The 15,150-nt window shown below is 37.8% G+C and overlaps 1 protein-coding gene across 11 annotated transcripts in view; it reads left to right on the forward strand.

Moving 5' to 3' along the window:
- The window catches only part of MAST2 (microtubule associated serine/threonine kinase 2), a 194,503-nt gene that overhangs the window by 45,566 nt on the left and 133,787 nt on the right, over positions 1–15,150 (forward strand). The window contains exons 1-2 of one of the 11 annotated variants that reach the window (XM_069863020.1): positions 3,575–5,287; positions 5,380–5,481. The exons of 9 other annotated variants lie outside the window; for them this stretch is intronic. In XM_069863020.1, the coding sequence (XP_069719121.1) occupies positions 5,443–5,481 (39 nt within the window). In that variant the 5' untranslated portion in view covers positions 3,575–5,287; positions 5,380–5,442. Of the gene's footprint in view, positions 1–3,574; positions 5,482–15,150 lie in introns of those variants that run through there. One more of the 11 variants, XM_069863019.1, reaches the window with a different exon arrangement.

Below are 15,150 nucleotides of genomic sequence, written 5' to 3' on the forward strand. Positions count from 1 at the left end.
CACAAGTTTGTGATCCACAGTGTAATGATTCAATCACTGAGACAGCCTTTACTGCTTTTGCTTTTATGGTGACGGTCGGTTTCTGTGCTGATGCAGCAGTATAGACCACAAAAGATGGCAGGATACGGTGCAAACAGCCTGAAAGGACTAGGAAGTAGGAGCCAAATGGATTGCTTCCTTCATATTTTCCTTTATTCTTAAGCCAGAGGAAACTTTCCCTGAATGTTGAGCGATTCCCAAAATGTCCTTCAAGTTTCAATCACAATTTAAGATAAGTAGAAGCATTTTATATTCAGCATAAAGCAAACAAACTGTGTACAGCTCAAAGATGAGCCAGGGAGTTCTACACAGATACTTCTTTGTCCACATGTATATACACACTCTAATATAGTAGATACAGACTCCTTTCTTACTTATCTCCCTTTGCAGTTGCTTTGGTGATTAGGAAAAGTGAGTAATAGGATAATGGCTTATTCACAATTTCTCAATTTTTTTTTTTGTACGATGTATTGTACATGGGAACAATCACGCTTTTTCATAGTTGCTTCCTGTGGCCATTGCTTTCCTAACTGGGAAGTGAACACGCCTTTGGTCATCTTCCACTGATGCTATTCAGAAACCTGTGGGCTACAGAGTAGCTGAAAGAATTGCTGCTTTGATTATACTGTAGTTAATGGATGGAAGGCTCCAGTCATCTTCAGTTATTGGAACTGTTTTAACCTTTTAGATTTGTCTTCTGAAAGACAGAGGAGTAATAGATTTTTGTAGCAGGCAGCAGGATGAGGTCTGAATCAGCATCGGTGAGAAGAGATTTCTTCGTATCAACAGAAATGAAGTGCTTTTTATTCTGCTCCAAAGTATGTAACGTGAAGCGAAGGTACTGACCAGAATCTAAACACAGACCACTCCCAGAGCTGATGAGCTTTTTGGCACATGAATAGGGAGTGACTGGACCAACAGATCTTTCACCTTTTTGCACTGAAATGTAGGGTTGGTTGCTCTATGGCATGTAAGGAGTAAAATTCCAGGTCCTCTTAATATTCTTAAATATTTTATCATACTTGTGGTCTTTCCTGTAATAATTAAAGGCGATTGTGTTCCTGAAATCTTTCAACTCTGATCTTTTTCTACCCGAGAACATTTCTTTTGGATCTTTCAATTATATCAATACTTATCTTGAAATATAGGTAACAGACATGATTTTCCATAGTGATCTCATGAATATCATATACAGAGATGATAGGACTCATTGATGACATATAAATCCTTTCGGTTTGTTCAGGGCTTACAGGAATCATTATAGCTGTCGTGCTATTTTTAGATCTATTTTTCAGTTTACAATTTCACTATTACTCCTAGTTCCTTTGTGGAGTTGATGCCTTTTAGGATGCTGTCATCTTCAGCAAGCACTACCTTTGTACTCTCTGTCTACACAGAGACATTGAACGCTTATACTGGTGAGCCCATTATCTTATCTCTGATAGCAGCTGATAGCAGGTGTCCAAGCAGAGTCTCTTCCTGGAACACTGCAGTTGTTTGTGACTCTGGGTTGTCTGCAGTCTGTTTTCCCCTTTTAAGGGTTCTTGGCACATTCTTCGGTGAATTTGTCCAAAGGCTTTTAGCTGTGCTCATGATTTTTTTCATCCTTTACAGCAAGAAGTAGCCCAATGTGGCTATTTTGTAAAACAGTACCTCCTTTTATTTCTTTGGGAGTTGCTCTTAGCCTCATTTAATTCATCCTAGTACTGGCAACCTGATAAACTGTCCTTCCCTACTCATAGGACAAACCCTTTCAGGCACATACTTACAGGAAGTTCACAGCTCTTTCCATTTCTTCACGTCTTCAAGTCAAGATTAAAAAGCTTTTTCAGAGAGAGTGCTGCAGCCAAACAGGAATTGGCTGGACCATGTCCAAATGATCCCAATACCTTGCTACCTTTTCTCTTTTCTTACTGCTGCAGAGCAAAGCAAAATTTTCTCCAAATTTTTTAATTCTTCCTTCCTTCATCAAATCAAGTTGGGAGCTTACTAGAGTTATGGGTGAACAAACTTTGAATTCCCCATCTTTTTCCCCTCTTCCAATGCTGCCTGCATTTGAAAGCTGTTTGAGAATGTATTTTTTATGATTAGCTTTTTCTATGATTAATAATATTATATTTTATGTACTTCAGTTTCTTTAATAGCTTCCAGTAATGTATCTCTTAGTGAAATGTCTTATACATTCACTGGAGACTTATCAGCTGACGTTTTAAGATGTTAAAATGAATGTCTAAGGGTGGCGCAATGACAGATTTTTAAAGGTAATATTTTGTAAGAAAATTTTGGCATGTCAGAGAGCTACTTTTAAATTCCATTTGTTCTTTGCTTGATTCAGTTTGGTGCTAAGTATTCTCTCCTACCCTCTTTCACCATTGCTCTTCTATGGTAGATTTTGTTGAAGGAAGAAAAAGGGAGAGTGGATGAGTGTTAGCAGAGGGAGGAAAACGTGGTCACCACATTTGGTGGTGGTTTTTGATCTGACATTTAAATAAGAATTGTTTGCTCTGAAGAAGGGAAGAGGAGAGGAAAGCTTAGAGGAAAAAACATGCCTTTTTTTTTCCACAGCAGCCCTGATTGGCTTCTCTACCCCAGAAACTGGGTAAGTGTGGCAGGCAGCCAATTTGAAAGCATTCTCCCCAAGAAAGCTTGAAATTTGGAAGAGAACAGATGATTCTCATGGTATTTCGAGACCTGTGCCAGCCTCAATCAATTATAAGTCACTCGTGAAGACATTTTGAGAATTGACTATGTCTGAATATTAAGGTAAATAATCCAGGAAGGATTAGATGTATATGTGCTAATTAGAATGTTTTCAATTATATTACAGGACTAAGTGGGGTTATATAGTGTTGTTATCAGGCTTAAACCTTTTCATTTAGTGGCTGATTTTGGATGAAAATACGTTGTGGCTGGTATTGCATTCCTTGTTTCCTCTCACAGTACATATACTTTGTTTAACGATGGGGACCTTAGAAGAGGTAAGATCAATGATCCTGTGAGTGCATGGTCAAATACAAATATTCCTATAATCTACTATAAACTAAAATAAACTGCAAAATGCATGTCATATATCCGAGTATGCATGCCAAAATGTTTTGTTTCTATGGGATTTTTAAAGTAAGAACAGAATTTGTTTGATACTAATGTCTGATAAAGGAAGTGATTATTTGGAATATGTTTCTGAGGAAGCTTATTTGATGGCACAGTGCTGGAAGTAATACTGAAACACATCATAAATATCACAGTGAAGAAATAGTCGTGTGTTTCAGTCTTCTTTTAAATGAAGCTTTATCTGCATTTTTATGTTACTTTTTCTCCCTGGTGACATGTTCTTAAGTTCTCACGCAGAGTTTTGTGCATGGCTTGATGTTTTCCAGTTATATTTGCAAAAGAAGATGCTGTTCCTTTAAAATCAAGTGGCTCATTGAGTTGTTTTTACTAGTGCTGCTTTTTATACTGTACAGTATACTCCATGCAAATGAGCTGCCTGCTCAGCCGCTGTGTGGCTGCCTGCCCTGTTGGGGAGCTCACAAAGACTCTGCAGACCTAATTCAGCATTCAGTTGTTTAAAACGGCAGATGGAAGGAGGTATCAGCAAGATGAGGATTTATTAGCTACTCACAATAAAAGACCACACTCGCTCCGCAGAGGATCAGAAAAAGCCTGGTGAATGGGATTGAGTTATATCTGCTTTCAGCTGACTTTACAATGATATGTTTAGCTCATGTGACTGGGTCACTTAGCATGAAGATCAGCTGAAGATTTCCATGTAAATATATATTCCCTTAAGCACCACCAACCTGTGTGCTTGTATTCAGACTTTTTTTTCGGTTTGCAGCTGTCATAACTGTGGGAACAGAAACACTTCATCGAGCTGCGGTGGGCAGCCTGCGGTCTGGCCTCTCGTTGTTGTCGCGTCCGCACACTTCAGGATGTCTGGCTGAAATCCCCTCATAAACGCAGCTCTTGATGAAGTTTGATTTCTTCTGTATATCTCGCGAAGTCCTTCTGAGGCTGAAGTTAGGTTCTTTTGAAATGCAGTATTTATATTCTGAAGTTATAAATAGGTTCTTGCTAAGCTTTTATCAGGAGATGAAATCTGTTGCTTTAGCTTTCTGCTAAAAAAATTGAAGGTTGTTGTGGCAGGAGGTTGTTCATTGTATTTGCAATATTTCCTTTTTTCCTTCCTAATATAGAAAGGACACGTGTAGGACAAAGGCTTCTTGACGTGCTCAGTAATTTAAATAATACTGGGATGAACATATCTAGACTTTTACGGAAATGGTGTTTGGTATAGCTAGAAGTGTTATCATTGTTTATGTTTCAACGCAGGCTAACAGCTCGTTTTAGACTGTGATTGTTTTAGACTGTACTTTTAAGGGGCAAAGCAATTTCGACCTTGCTGGAGTTGTGTGTGTGAAGGGAGCTGGAAAACAGAAACTCCAGGACAGACTGAAAAAGCTTCAGCTGAACTGTGCTTTTTATTTTTTTGCCTTTTTGCCATGGATGACGGAGAGGGAAGGGCTTCTTAGGGCAGCTCCGTCAGTGATGAATAGATGAATGAATTCTTAAATGTTCCGAGCCTGCAACATGTGTTCCAGACCCGTCAGCACATAAGAGTTGCACGATCTCAGCAATGAACTAAAGAATGTGCCGTGTCTGCTGCATGCGAGGAGGAGACCGACATACCTCCGAGACTGCAGAAACAAAGAATGTGTGACAGGATCTGAGGAATCCGACGCTTGCTTTGTCGTGGAGAGGAGTGAAGGAATTTTAAAAAAATTGGAACAATAAAATTTCTGGGTTTTCATAGTGAGGTTTTATCATATTTTAAATACTTCTGTGTCCTGCATGTCCGCAGAATTGATTTTTCAGTTCAGTGTGACCATGTTTTTTTTAAAGGAAATGTGACCTGGATTTTGTGAGCTTATTATAAACGGTAAATGAAGGCAGCTGTTGTAGTTTACTGATCCCTTATAAAAGCTCAAGTAAATTGAAATAAAAGAAAAATATGTACGTGTGGGATCTGAATTAAATTCCACTCTTTCGCCTTACATGGAATCATGGATTATTATTTATTTCTAGACAGTTGTGTATATGAGGGGAGTGAGACATCCAACCTTGAAAAGATTTAGGAAAGTCAAACAGATTTTTTCCAATGTGACCTGCTAAATCTACCACAAAAGAGGCAGATGAAATTACGTACACAGAGTCAGAGACCGTGGCTGCTGTTCTTCATGACAGGCAAGTGAAAGACCATGCCCTATTTTTAGCAAACGGATAGAGAGGGAGTAGGAGGGGGAGAAAAGTTTGAAAATAATGGACTTCTTTAACAGTTAGAGAGCAAAGCTAGCCAGAAGCAAGGGAGCTTTAGCAGGAATTCGTGGTCAGCAGAGTCGAAATATGGATGATTCAAGTATTCTTCGAAGAAGAGGACTGCAGGTAAGAGTAACTTCAGTCTACTTTTTTTTTTCTCCTGCTTGAAATGTCAACAGTCTCCTAAAAATGATTAAAATCCTCTGAAGTAAATGAGATTGACTGAGTATGTTACAGTGATGCTAGAATTTGAGTTTTTCTGTTTTCACCTTGTATGTATCTTATTAATTAAACAGGATTTTGTCTAAAGTAGTAAAATTCAGGTTGTTAATTTCTTGGTTTATATCCAATAGTCTTGTGAATATTGTTATGGAAAGAATTGAAGTCTGAACTATAAGGCTTACCTTATTTCTGAAACTTCACTTTTACGGGTACTTATAAAAATCTGTTAAATGACTTTTCATACTTGCCTTACAGTAGCTGAGCATTATTTAGAAATTAAATGTCAAAGCAGAGTGACTATTTCAATTTATTTGAGAGTTGTGCTTCTTTATTACTTCAAATGCACAGTAATCCAAAACCGGAATGCAATTTTACAATGTAAATAATATTTCTATTTTATTTTCGACAACTGTCATTAAGTCGAAGTAAATACTCCTGCAATTTGTTTTAAGCTTTAACACACTAGTGAAGTTTTCTTTTGTAGTGGTGCTGTGGAAGTTTTATTCAATTGCAGTAGTGTGACAGATGTGGTAATCGCTGTTGGTGTCAGTGGTGTATGACGGCTGAACTGATTCTTATGGAGTAAACCAGCTGGAAGTGAGTGAGCTCCAAAATCCTCGGTGAGCTGGGCATGGAATAGATTTTTGCTTGAAAGCACCATATTCTTTTATTTGCACTGTAATGTGATATAGCCTATTACATACTTGCTAGCATAAATAATTGTTTATAGACCATGAACCTTGCCTATTAAACAATAGGAGAGGCATGGTTAATTTAACTACCTTGGAGGAAAATAAATGCACCTTTTTAACATTCTACCGTTCATACCTTACTGACACTTTAAGGCAATTGCAGTTATTGTTGCATTACCAGAATATATTTTCTGCCTCGCCTTTTATTTTTTGTGTGTATTTGATTTTTTTCTTCTGCCAGCTTATTAATTACTAAAATAATTTGACACAATGTGCTGCATATAACATGGTGACAGTGCTTTATGGTAGTGCATTTGCTCATCAGAAAATTAGCTGCATTTAATTTTTGTATGACTGAGTATATAGGAATAATTAAGGTTGGTTTTGGGTAAGCTGATGTTTATTTTCTATTTATTTAACTAGTCAGAACTCCATAAACGAGAAAATTGTTTCTAACCACTCACAATCAAAATGCTTCAAGCTCTATATGTTGATTCTTTTAGAGCTTTCCCGAGCCTGGAATTTCTCTAGCTGTTCTGTCTGTTTGACGTGTGGGGGAGTGGTTTTCATGATGATGCTTCAGGGGAGTATTAGAAAAGGAAGGGAGGTTGGAAGAGCCCAAATGTCTACCAGTGGCAGCAGAAGAAGCACGGGGAGTGGGAATGCATTTCCCTGGTTTAACTGTGTAATATGGTGGGATTTGATAATTTTAGTCATCTTGAGTATTTAATATGTTTGTGTACGCACTTGGGTAGATATGTATCAATACACATCCATACATGTGAGTGTAATTAATACCTTCCTCAAAAATGCTCTGGGAACTAAGAAAATGTGCTAAAAGGGCATCAGGAAAGGGCATCACAGCATCTTGGAACAGACTTTTTGGAGTACATTGTGGCTCAGAGAAGTGACCGTTTTAAAGATCGCATCAAGTTTACTATTCCACAAAAATTAAAACGCTGTTGGTTCATGTTGGCACTGCTGAGGCAAGATGTTTGTTTAACGTTTTGGGGGTAATAGTTTGGAAAGCCACAGCCTAAATTAGATCCTCTAATCCAACCTCTCCGCTCAAAGCAGTGCTAATTCCAAAGGTGGATCAGGTTTCTGACGGTCTTGTCCAGGCTGGTTTTGAGTATGTTTAGCGATGGAGACTCTGCAGCCTTTCTTGGCACCTGTTCTGGTACTTAATCACTTGCCCTGTGAAAATATTGCTTCCTTTGTGTTTTGGGATAGAAGAACATTTTCCACGACCTACTAGTACTATTTAATGTAATATTTACATGTTGACTATTGAGATGAACAAACAGATAATCTTAGTTTATTTTTCTTTCCACAACTTATGTTCCTGTTCTGTCTTGATAACCTCTGATTTTTGGTTTTTTTTGGGGCAGGGGCTGTTTTTGATGCGGTTAACTTGGACTTGGACTGAGATGGCTTTGAGACTGCCGTGCTTTAGGGGTTTTGCCTTTTTTTTTTTTTTTGTTTTTATATCTTCCTGCTCATTTGGCATCTTACATGGTGGAATCTTTTTTCTTTCTTGGTGATGTTTTGGTCTTTCTTTTCTCCTGCCTTCCCCCTATTGCTTTCTCCTGCCTTCCCTCTATTGCTTCCTGTAGCTGAGTTCTTGGTATAAAGACTACAAACACCTCTTTTGTGTGTTACTCCTGCTGACTAACAAAAGCAAAGTGATTCTTTTGTTTGTTTTCCTTTTTTCTGTCCCTATGGAGAGCACATCTATGAGGCAGTAATCTGAATACCCAGGTGCTTTTCTAATCTCCCCACTCTTTGTTCATATCACCAGATTTTTTTAATCTAACCGTTACTGGATCAAACTCCTTTTTTCTGACCTTTCTGAAGTCCCTTTCACTTTGCTTCCTCAAGACTATTTTGAAAGTACTGTTGTTCTATTCCTTTCTTATTTTCAGTGATCACCTGTTCGAGGACCTGAGTTGCGAGACTTCCAAGTTTCCTTGTGCTCATCTCTCACAGTTGGCTCACTCTTTTCAAAACCTATCTTTTTTTTTCCCCAATTAAATAGCCTACCTGCCACCTCCAGCTCTTTCCTCTTCTCTAACAAATGCCTGCCTACATTTTCCTTGTGCTTCTCATTACCTCCATTACCTTCATTACCTGCAATGTACTTTGCATCACTACCGTGATGCTCTGTCTTCTCTGGGAACTCTCTTCCTCTGTGGTCCCTGCACTAAACAACCAGGTAGTGGAAGCCGATAACCTCAAGGAGTAGGAACTGTTCCCACAGGCCAAGTCAATATATTAGCACATGGCCTGCTTGATTGCCACCTTCGTTTGATTAGTCTGGTTCTGTTCATCCTGTTCGGTGTCGCAAATTTGGTTAAGAAATTTGTAATTGTGAAATATGTGGAAATGAAAATCCAGGAGGGGCAAATTGGATTTTCTGTGTGTGTATGCATAAATACACAGTCTGAGGCATGTGTCCAGTAATATTGACAGAAGGTTGGGAAAGTTCTTCTCATAATGGAGTATTGTTTTAATATCTAAGCTTGCATTTTAGCTGATGAACTTGGGCTGTTGACAGAAATTGCTGCCTGGGGACAAGTGCTAATGCAGGTGCTGGAGCTGCTTCTGTTGAATTGGACAGAGATCTGTGTTTGTTTAAATTATTTGTCGTGATGTAAAATACATTGCGATGATAGGTACAAATGTTTTCTAAGGCTATCTAGATTTGTTGCTGAATGTTCCCTATACACATGTATCAATTGTTGGTTTTCGTATTTTTGCACAAATGAAAACCAGAGGTACTCAGTGAGTCCCTGTGTAGATGGGCTTGTGTTTTGGACATCAAATTGTACTAGAAATTTGTGATTTGTTTTTCTTTCGTCGCAGTGTCCTTATGAGTAAGTGCAAGGAAGGAGAGTAATGGAGATTGTGATACTCCACATTTCAAATCCCTGTCATGTAGCTTATATTCTGCATTTTTGGTACATGAGCAGGATTCAGATGTGGTTGGATGTTACCGTCACCACAGTTCTCCATGTTTTCCTACAGCGTGCCAGCCCCTTTTCATCTTCTGATGAAATATGGGCTAAGTTCAACCAGTTAATTTACTTTATTGGACCTTTTTTTTGTGCTGCTTTCAGTGCAGATGTGAAACACAGACTGCATCACAGTACTTGAATATGTTTCTGTTGGCTAGTTTTCTACTATGCAGCATCTTTGGCTAAAATAATAATAAAAAAAAATATAAAAGCAGTAAAATGATTTCTTTCTAAAAATTCATCTTACATCTTCCTCCCAAGACAAAGCATGGAGAATATAATCTCAGAATATTTGATGGACTTGGTTTTGAGCTTGCTTATTTTACTCAAAGGACTGACACTGTTTTGTTTTGTTTTGTTTTATGGGGAAAGGGAATAGGGGAATCGGTGGTTACACAGGCTCATACTGTTTTAAGCTTCAGTGTATTTAACAAAAGGCTTACTGTGCTGTTCAGTTTTCTGTACAGTTTAAACCTTCCCTGACATGTCTTCAAATGTAATTTAGAGACCCTGAAAATTGATATGTTCTTCAATTTTGTTTCCTTAAGAGTATCTTTCATAATTGCTGAAGACATTCTTTGCTGTCTACAGAGCTGGTTAGGAGACCTAATAACGTGTGCAGTTAGGAAGAATGTTGCCTTTCAGTATTTTTAATATATTTTTTACAAGTTTTATAAAAAGTTAAAAGTAGAAATTCTGTTCTACAAAGGAAAAGAAGCTTTTACAATGAGGGGAGACCATTAATAAGACTCAGAATTTGATTTTTTTTTTTTTTTGGTCCTGCACTTTCAAAACTTTTGAAATGTGTTAATTGAAAGGTTAATATGTAAACTTTAAATTTAGAGTTTGCTTTTAATTTCACATGAAGATGCATGCATACGTACACATGTGAAAATCTGCAGGTAATATGAGTCGATTGGATTTTGGGTTTTGGAACTGCCTGCTGCAAGGTATCCTGCTATGGAAAATATTGACACCTACTCCCAGGAGAAATCTAGCTCTGCTTTTATAACCTTGACAAGAAATTTGACTTTGAGAGGCTTTTAAAATTGTACAGGTTACTCATCTTTACACCTTTGATTCTTTTGGTGCATTTTTCTTGACTTTCGTGTTTTCCTGTGCTTTGCTGAGCTGTGCAAACCATCTGAGAGCTTTCTGTAACTCTGCATTCCCTTTCAACTCCCTCCACTCCCCAAGGTCCTCACTCCTGTGTTCCCTGAACACAACTTGGTCAGGCCAGGGATGACGTTTGCCTTGGTTTGGGGTTTGGCCTGGACTATGTAATTTTCATTGTGCTTGAGACTTGATGGGAGACAATGGAAAGTGTGCTGAAATGAAAGAAAAGATTTTGCTTTTGAGGGGGATTGGTTTCTGTACCATACTAGTGATTTATGTCCTTTTGGGATATCTGTGATGCGTTTAAAAGAAATGAAGAGGAAAAACTCTCAAATTGAGATAAAAAAATCTAAGCACCTTTCCTCGTAATCTTTGAGACACCAGAAGAATGATTGCGTTGTGTTTATATCAAAGCAAAGCTGACCGTTCTGATTTGAAAGCTCAAGCTTAAGTGTCCTTTAGAAAGAAAAAAGACAATTTTTTGAAATTATGTTTAGAAAAAATGTGGATGCTTCTTTGAGGTATGAAAGTTTCCTCTGGAAGATAACAGAAACTTGGGTGTAAAGTTTCACATTTGAAGTCTGGCATAGCTTAGGGTGGTTTTCTGTAGGTAATTCCCATTGCAGTTACTTGACAAATTCAGAACTCCAAAAGAAAAAAACAAATTTTCCATGGAACATAATCACATTTTCTTTCTAACTCAGATTCTTTGTATTAACAAAACTTATTGTGTACTGCGTAGCGATTTACCAGGAACATAACCTAATCCACAGATCAGATGTCTGCTGAAGGGCTTCCAACAGTGCTGATGCAGGCAGTAACCAGTTATACTGACAGCTGAAGAAGAGGTGGTAATACGAGAAGATAAATAAAAATAATTTATGCAGATACTGAATCTGTAGACTTATCTTAGGATGCAAGAAATAGCTGTTTTTCTGTTTTTCCTACTGTACTGTTTTTCCTAGTAAAAATTTTGTTTAAAAAGGCAATATTTTTAGGATAACCTCCAAGAGATCCAAGATTTTATGTTCAGACTTGGCTGTTATTCTTCCAGTAAATTTTCAACACCTGAAATGAATGAAAGTTTAGCCTGGAGAAGATGTCCAAAAGGTAGTTGAAGTTCTTCAGCTTCTGCAAAAATGAGCAGCTGCCAGAAGGAGGAGGATCCACATTAGTGTTAGCACAGCAGCGAAGGCCACATGAACCTGTTGTAAAGGTTGGCTGGTCCTTTGCTGTGGCTCTCCAGACGGGCTGGACTGTGTTTTTCTAGTTTGAAGACTTGAGTGAGGAGAATGATTGGGAAGCACTAGCTGCAGATTAATGGAATTCATTAATTAGATCAGTCATAACCAATGTTTTTGACTGAGCTCAGTCTGTGGAGACAACTTGTGAAGGTTTATTACACGAGTCTGTTATAATCTTGGCTGGGATGCCAATGTCATAACATGGGAAAATGGATTGTTATGATGAGTAGAGTGTGCTGCAGCTCATCGTAGGACTCAGGATTCATGCTCGGAGAGGTACAGAGCATCGTTGACTTTTGGCAGCTGTCTGCCTGGTGAATGAGCTTTCACGCTGGTTTGATTTTTCAGGATTTGATGTTTGTGGTCCACTTTGTACTGGAGGAGGAAATGGAACTGAGTTTGGGGGAGCACATGCCTCTGACATTCACTTTGAAGACATTGGAAAATATAGCAAGGGAAAAATGCGAGAGCTTGTCAGAATAAAAAGTCCTTGAAATACACACAAGGACAAAAGGTTAAATGGTTTGCTCGGACACAAAAGATAGCATTTAGCTGCTGTCTTCAGGGTATTGTTAAATTGGTCTGATAATTTGCTATAGTTATGCTTAAATGAGTGCTTTCAATTTGTCAGGAAGGACTTTGTGAACCCTTTATAGCCAAACTAAACTTTTTATTTTCAGCCTGTGAGAAAAGATAAAAATGCTTGTAATTAATTCAACTACTTCAGGAGAAAAGGCTTTGTGAGCGGGTGACTCCATGGAGGAATGGGGGTGTGTGGGGGTGTGTGTGTTTGTGTGTGTGTGCATCTCAGGCTAAGTAGACGTTGGACAAAGGGGTTCTTCCTAAAGGTGAACAGGGATATCTTTTTTCATACATTTCATTGGTTTGAAAGTGTCTGCTTGATAGACTTGCTTGTTGCCAGGAGGGCACGATGAACGATTTTTGCTGCTGCTGGTAGTTGCAGGGATTGCTATGTATAAAGGGGCTTTTGTTTCTTCTCCTTGCCATTAGCCACTTAGGGTGCTTCATTTGTGTTAATATCGCTTCATTTCGTACTTGCTTAATGTTGGAAATCTCAATTCTTAAAAGAAAACCCAGTTCTCCAGCCTAGCAACATAACATGCTGCAAGACCAGTGTTTAATCTGCTTATCTTTAATAGTCTCCACTGCTTACACAGACCCACTTACCTATTTAATGAGAAGAAATGTCCTGCAGTGAGGCAGCATGGATTTTGCTTCCAGGCTTATGTCATCAGCCCCGAAGTTGGAATTGGTTAGAGCACTTTTTTATTTTCCTGTCGGTTTGCTGATTATGCTTTCTCTTCTGTTTCCCTGATACATTGAAAGATAGTAGTTGTCTTTGTTTTTGTAAAACGAAACCTAATTAAAACATGCCAAGTGAAAATCTAATTTTGAAAAGCTATCAGCATTGACTGGGGGCAGGTAGTCCTCTCCTGTATCCAAGGAATGAATATGAAGCATCTTTGCATTCTGAATATTTGTAAATTCTGGCTGCTAGTCAAATAAATGACAAAAGCGTATTATGAGTTGCACTATTTTAATAACACCTAGAAAAGGCTCTCTAAAATGTCAAGAGACATTTAAAGTCAGTTGTAAATATGTAGTAGAATTTCCCATATGATTTAACAGGTGTTCCTCTCCTACTTTGTATTAAATTGCTTTACCCAGGCCATTAGTATTTATGGAACTTTGAGAAAGTGGGATTTTAACATGTCTGGGATCAAATTTGGTTGTTCTTGAATTTCTACAAGCAATTATTAAAGAATATGGAGTAATTTTGAGGCACCAAAGCGCGTCTGTACAAATCGTCTGTTGTTTTATGCTGTTCTCTCAAATATATGTATTAACTCTTTAAATGGGCTTTATTTTTAAAAGCTGCATATCCTGACTGTTTTGATACACATACTTAGCACAACAGTGAGGTGCAGCTATCTGCGTTACTTCATCCAGCATCTGTGTGAGCAGCAGAGTCTTTTTGCCCACCAAAGCAGTGAGCAAGTGCAGCTCCTTTTCTCCTTGTGTCCAGGGCAGCTCAGGAGTTCCCTATAGTTTTGTGTGTGACCATGCGGATATACTCTGAATTTTCAAATCTGTGAATACAGCAACAAACCATTAAAAGTTTATATATTCCGTCAGAAATCAAAAAATGGGGTTGGAGTTGGTGGGCTTATTCAGGTTTTGCTATGTGAATGTTCATGTTTATACTCGTTCAAGGATTTTCTTAATTATCATGCAGGTTAAGTAGTATAACTTGTAGCCTGGCTGTCAGTGGCACAGTTGAAAGAAATTGCTAAACAAAACACAAGCCACCTGAAAACAGAGGAAATTCAAGGGGTATGGAAAAGATTTGTTAAGAGTGGGTGTAATGTAGCCAGTTGTGCTTTAGAAGTATGCATTTTCACTTTACTCTTACCTTGTGAAAACATTGTATTTATACTGTAGACAATGAAGCGCAGAGTTCCTTAAACTTGGCTTGTGAGCTTTGAAATAATTATCTCTATTTAGAGAATTTACTACAAATCACATTTTGTAGTTTTGTTATTCAGCTCCTAAAACAAAGACTGGTAGGCTCTATTAATTTGAATTTGCTAGTCTTATTTGTTCTGTATGAGAAAGCTAATTTCAGTTTGAATTCAGCTATTGTATACTATAACATAAGTACATAATACGCAGCTTTTTGCATAAATGCTTCTATATGATTAAACTTTGAAGTTTCTCTTTTAGCTCTAAGGATAAATAACTATATCTGGTAAAAAGTATTAAGTTATTTCACGTTTTGATGGTCATATTCGAACATTCAGCCTCACCATCCTTAACTGTTCTTCCATATACATTTTGTTGATGTTCTGAAGCACTGAGTTAATTTTCCCGATGCACCCTGATATATTGTTGTCTCTGGTGGGCATTTGGGTGATGCATTCTACTACAGGCTTTCCATAATGTAGTGGATAAAGAGTTTAATTCTTCTGTTTTCTATCCAGAAGATATCCTGACGTAGATCATTGCTGAATTTAAAGAATTTATCCTTAAATAAGTAAGTGCACTTGTGGTTCTGTTTTGTTTCTCTTTGGAGATGAGATACAAAGCTTTAAAATCAGGGCTTTGAAATTAGCAGCACTTTGTCTCTGAGTACAAACAAGTAATTCTCTGGATGGGAAATGGTTCAACTTTGGTTTTACCTGTCTTCGGTCAAACCTAGAAATGAGTCATTTTGCTGATGGCAATGCTCCTTTTGAATCAAATTGTTTTAGCACAACAGATGCTTTTGTAGCTGAAAGTTTCTCTTTCCAAAATGCTCTTGGATATTAGTGTGATAAAATCATGTTTGGAATGAGGAGGAATATAATTATTGCCTATTGTGTGGCATAGCTGAAACAACTAACCTAATGCAATTGCTTTTAAATTACTTTCATCAAAATGTGAAAATATTAATTGACTTGGACGTTTATCACTTGTTTTATATCAGCATAGGCTAATAAATGT

Source organism: Phaenicophaeus curvirostris, chromosome 8, assembly GCF_032191515.1.
Source record: "Phaenicophaeus curvirostris isolate KB17595 chromosome 8, BPBGC_Pcur_1.0, whole genome shotgun sequence".
NCBI classification, from domain to species: domain Eukaryota; kingdom Metazoa; phylum Chordata; class Aves; order Cuculiformes; family Cuculidae; genus Phaenicophaeus; species Phaenicophaeus curvirostris.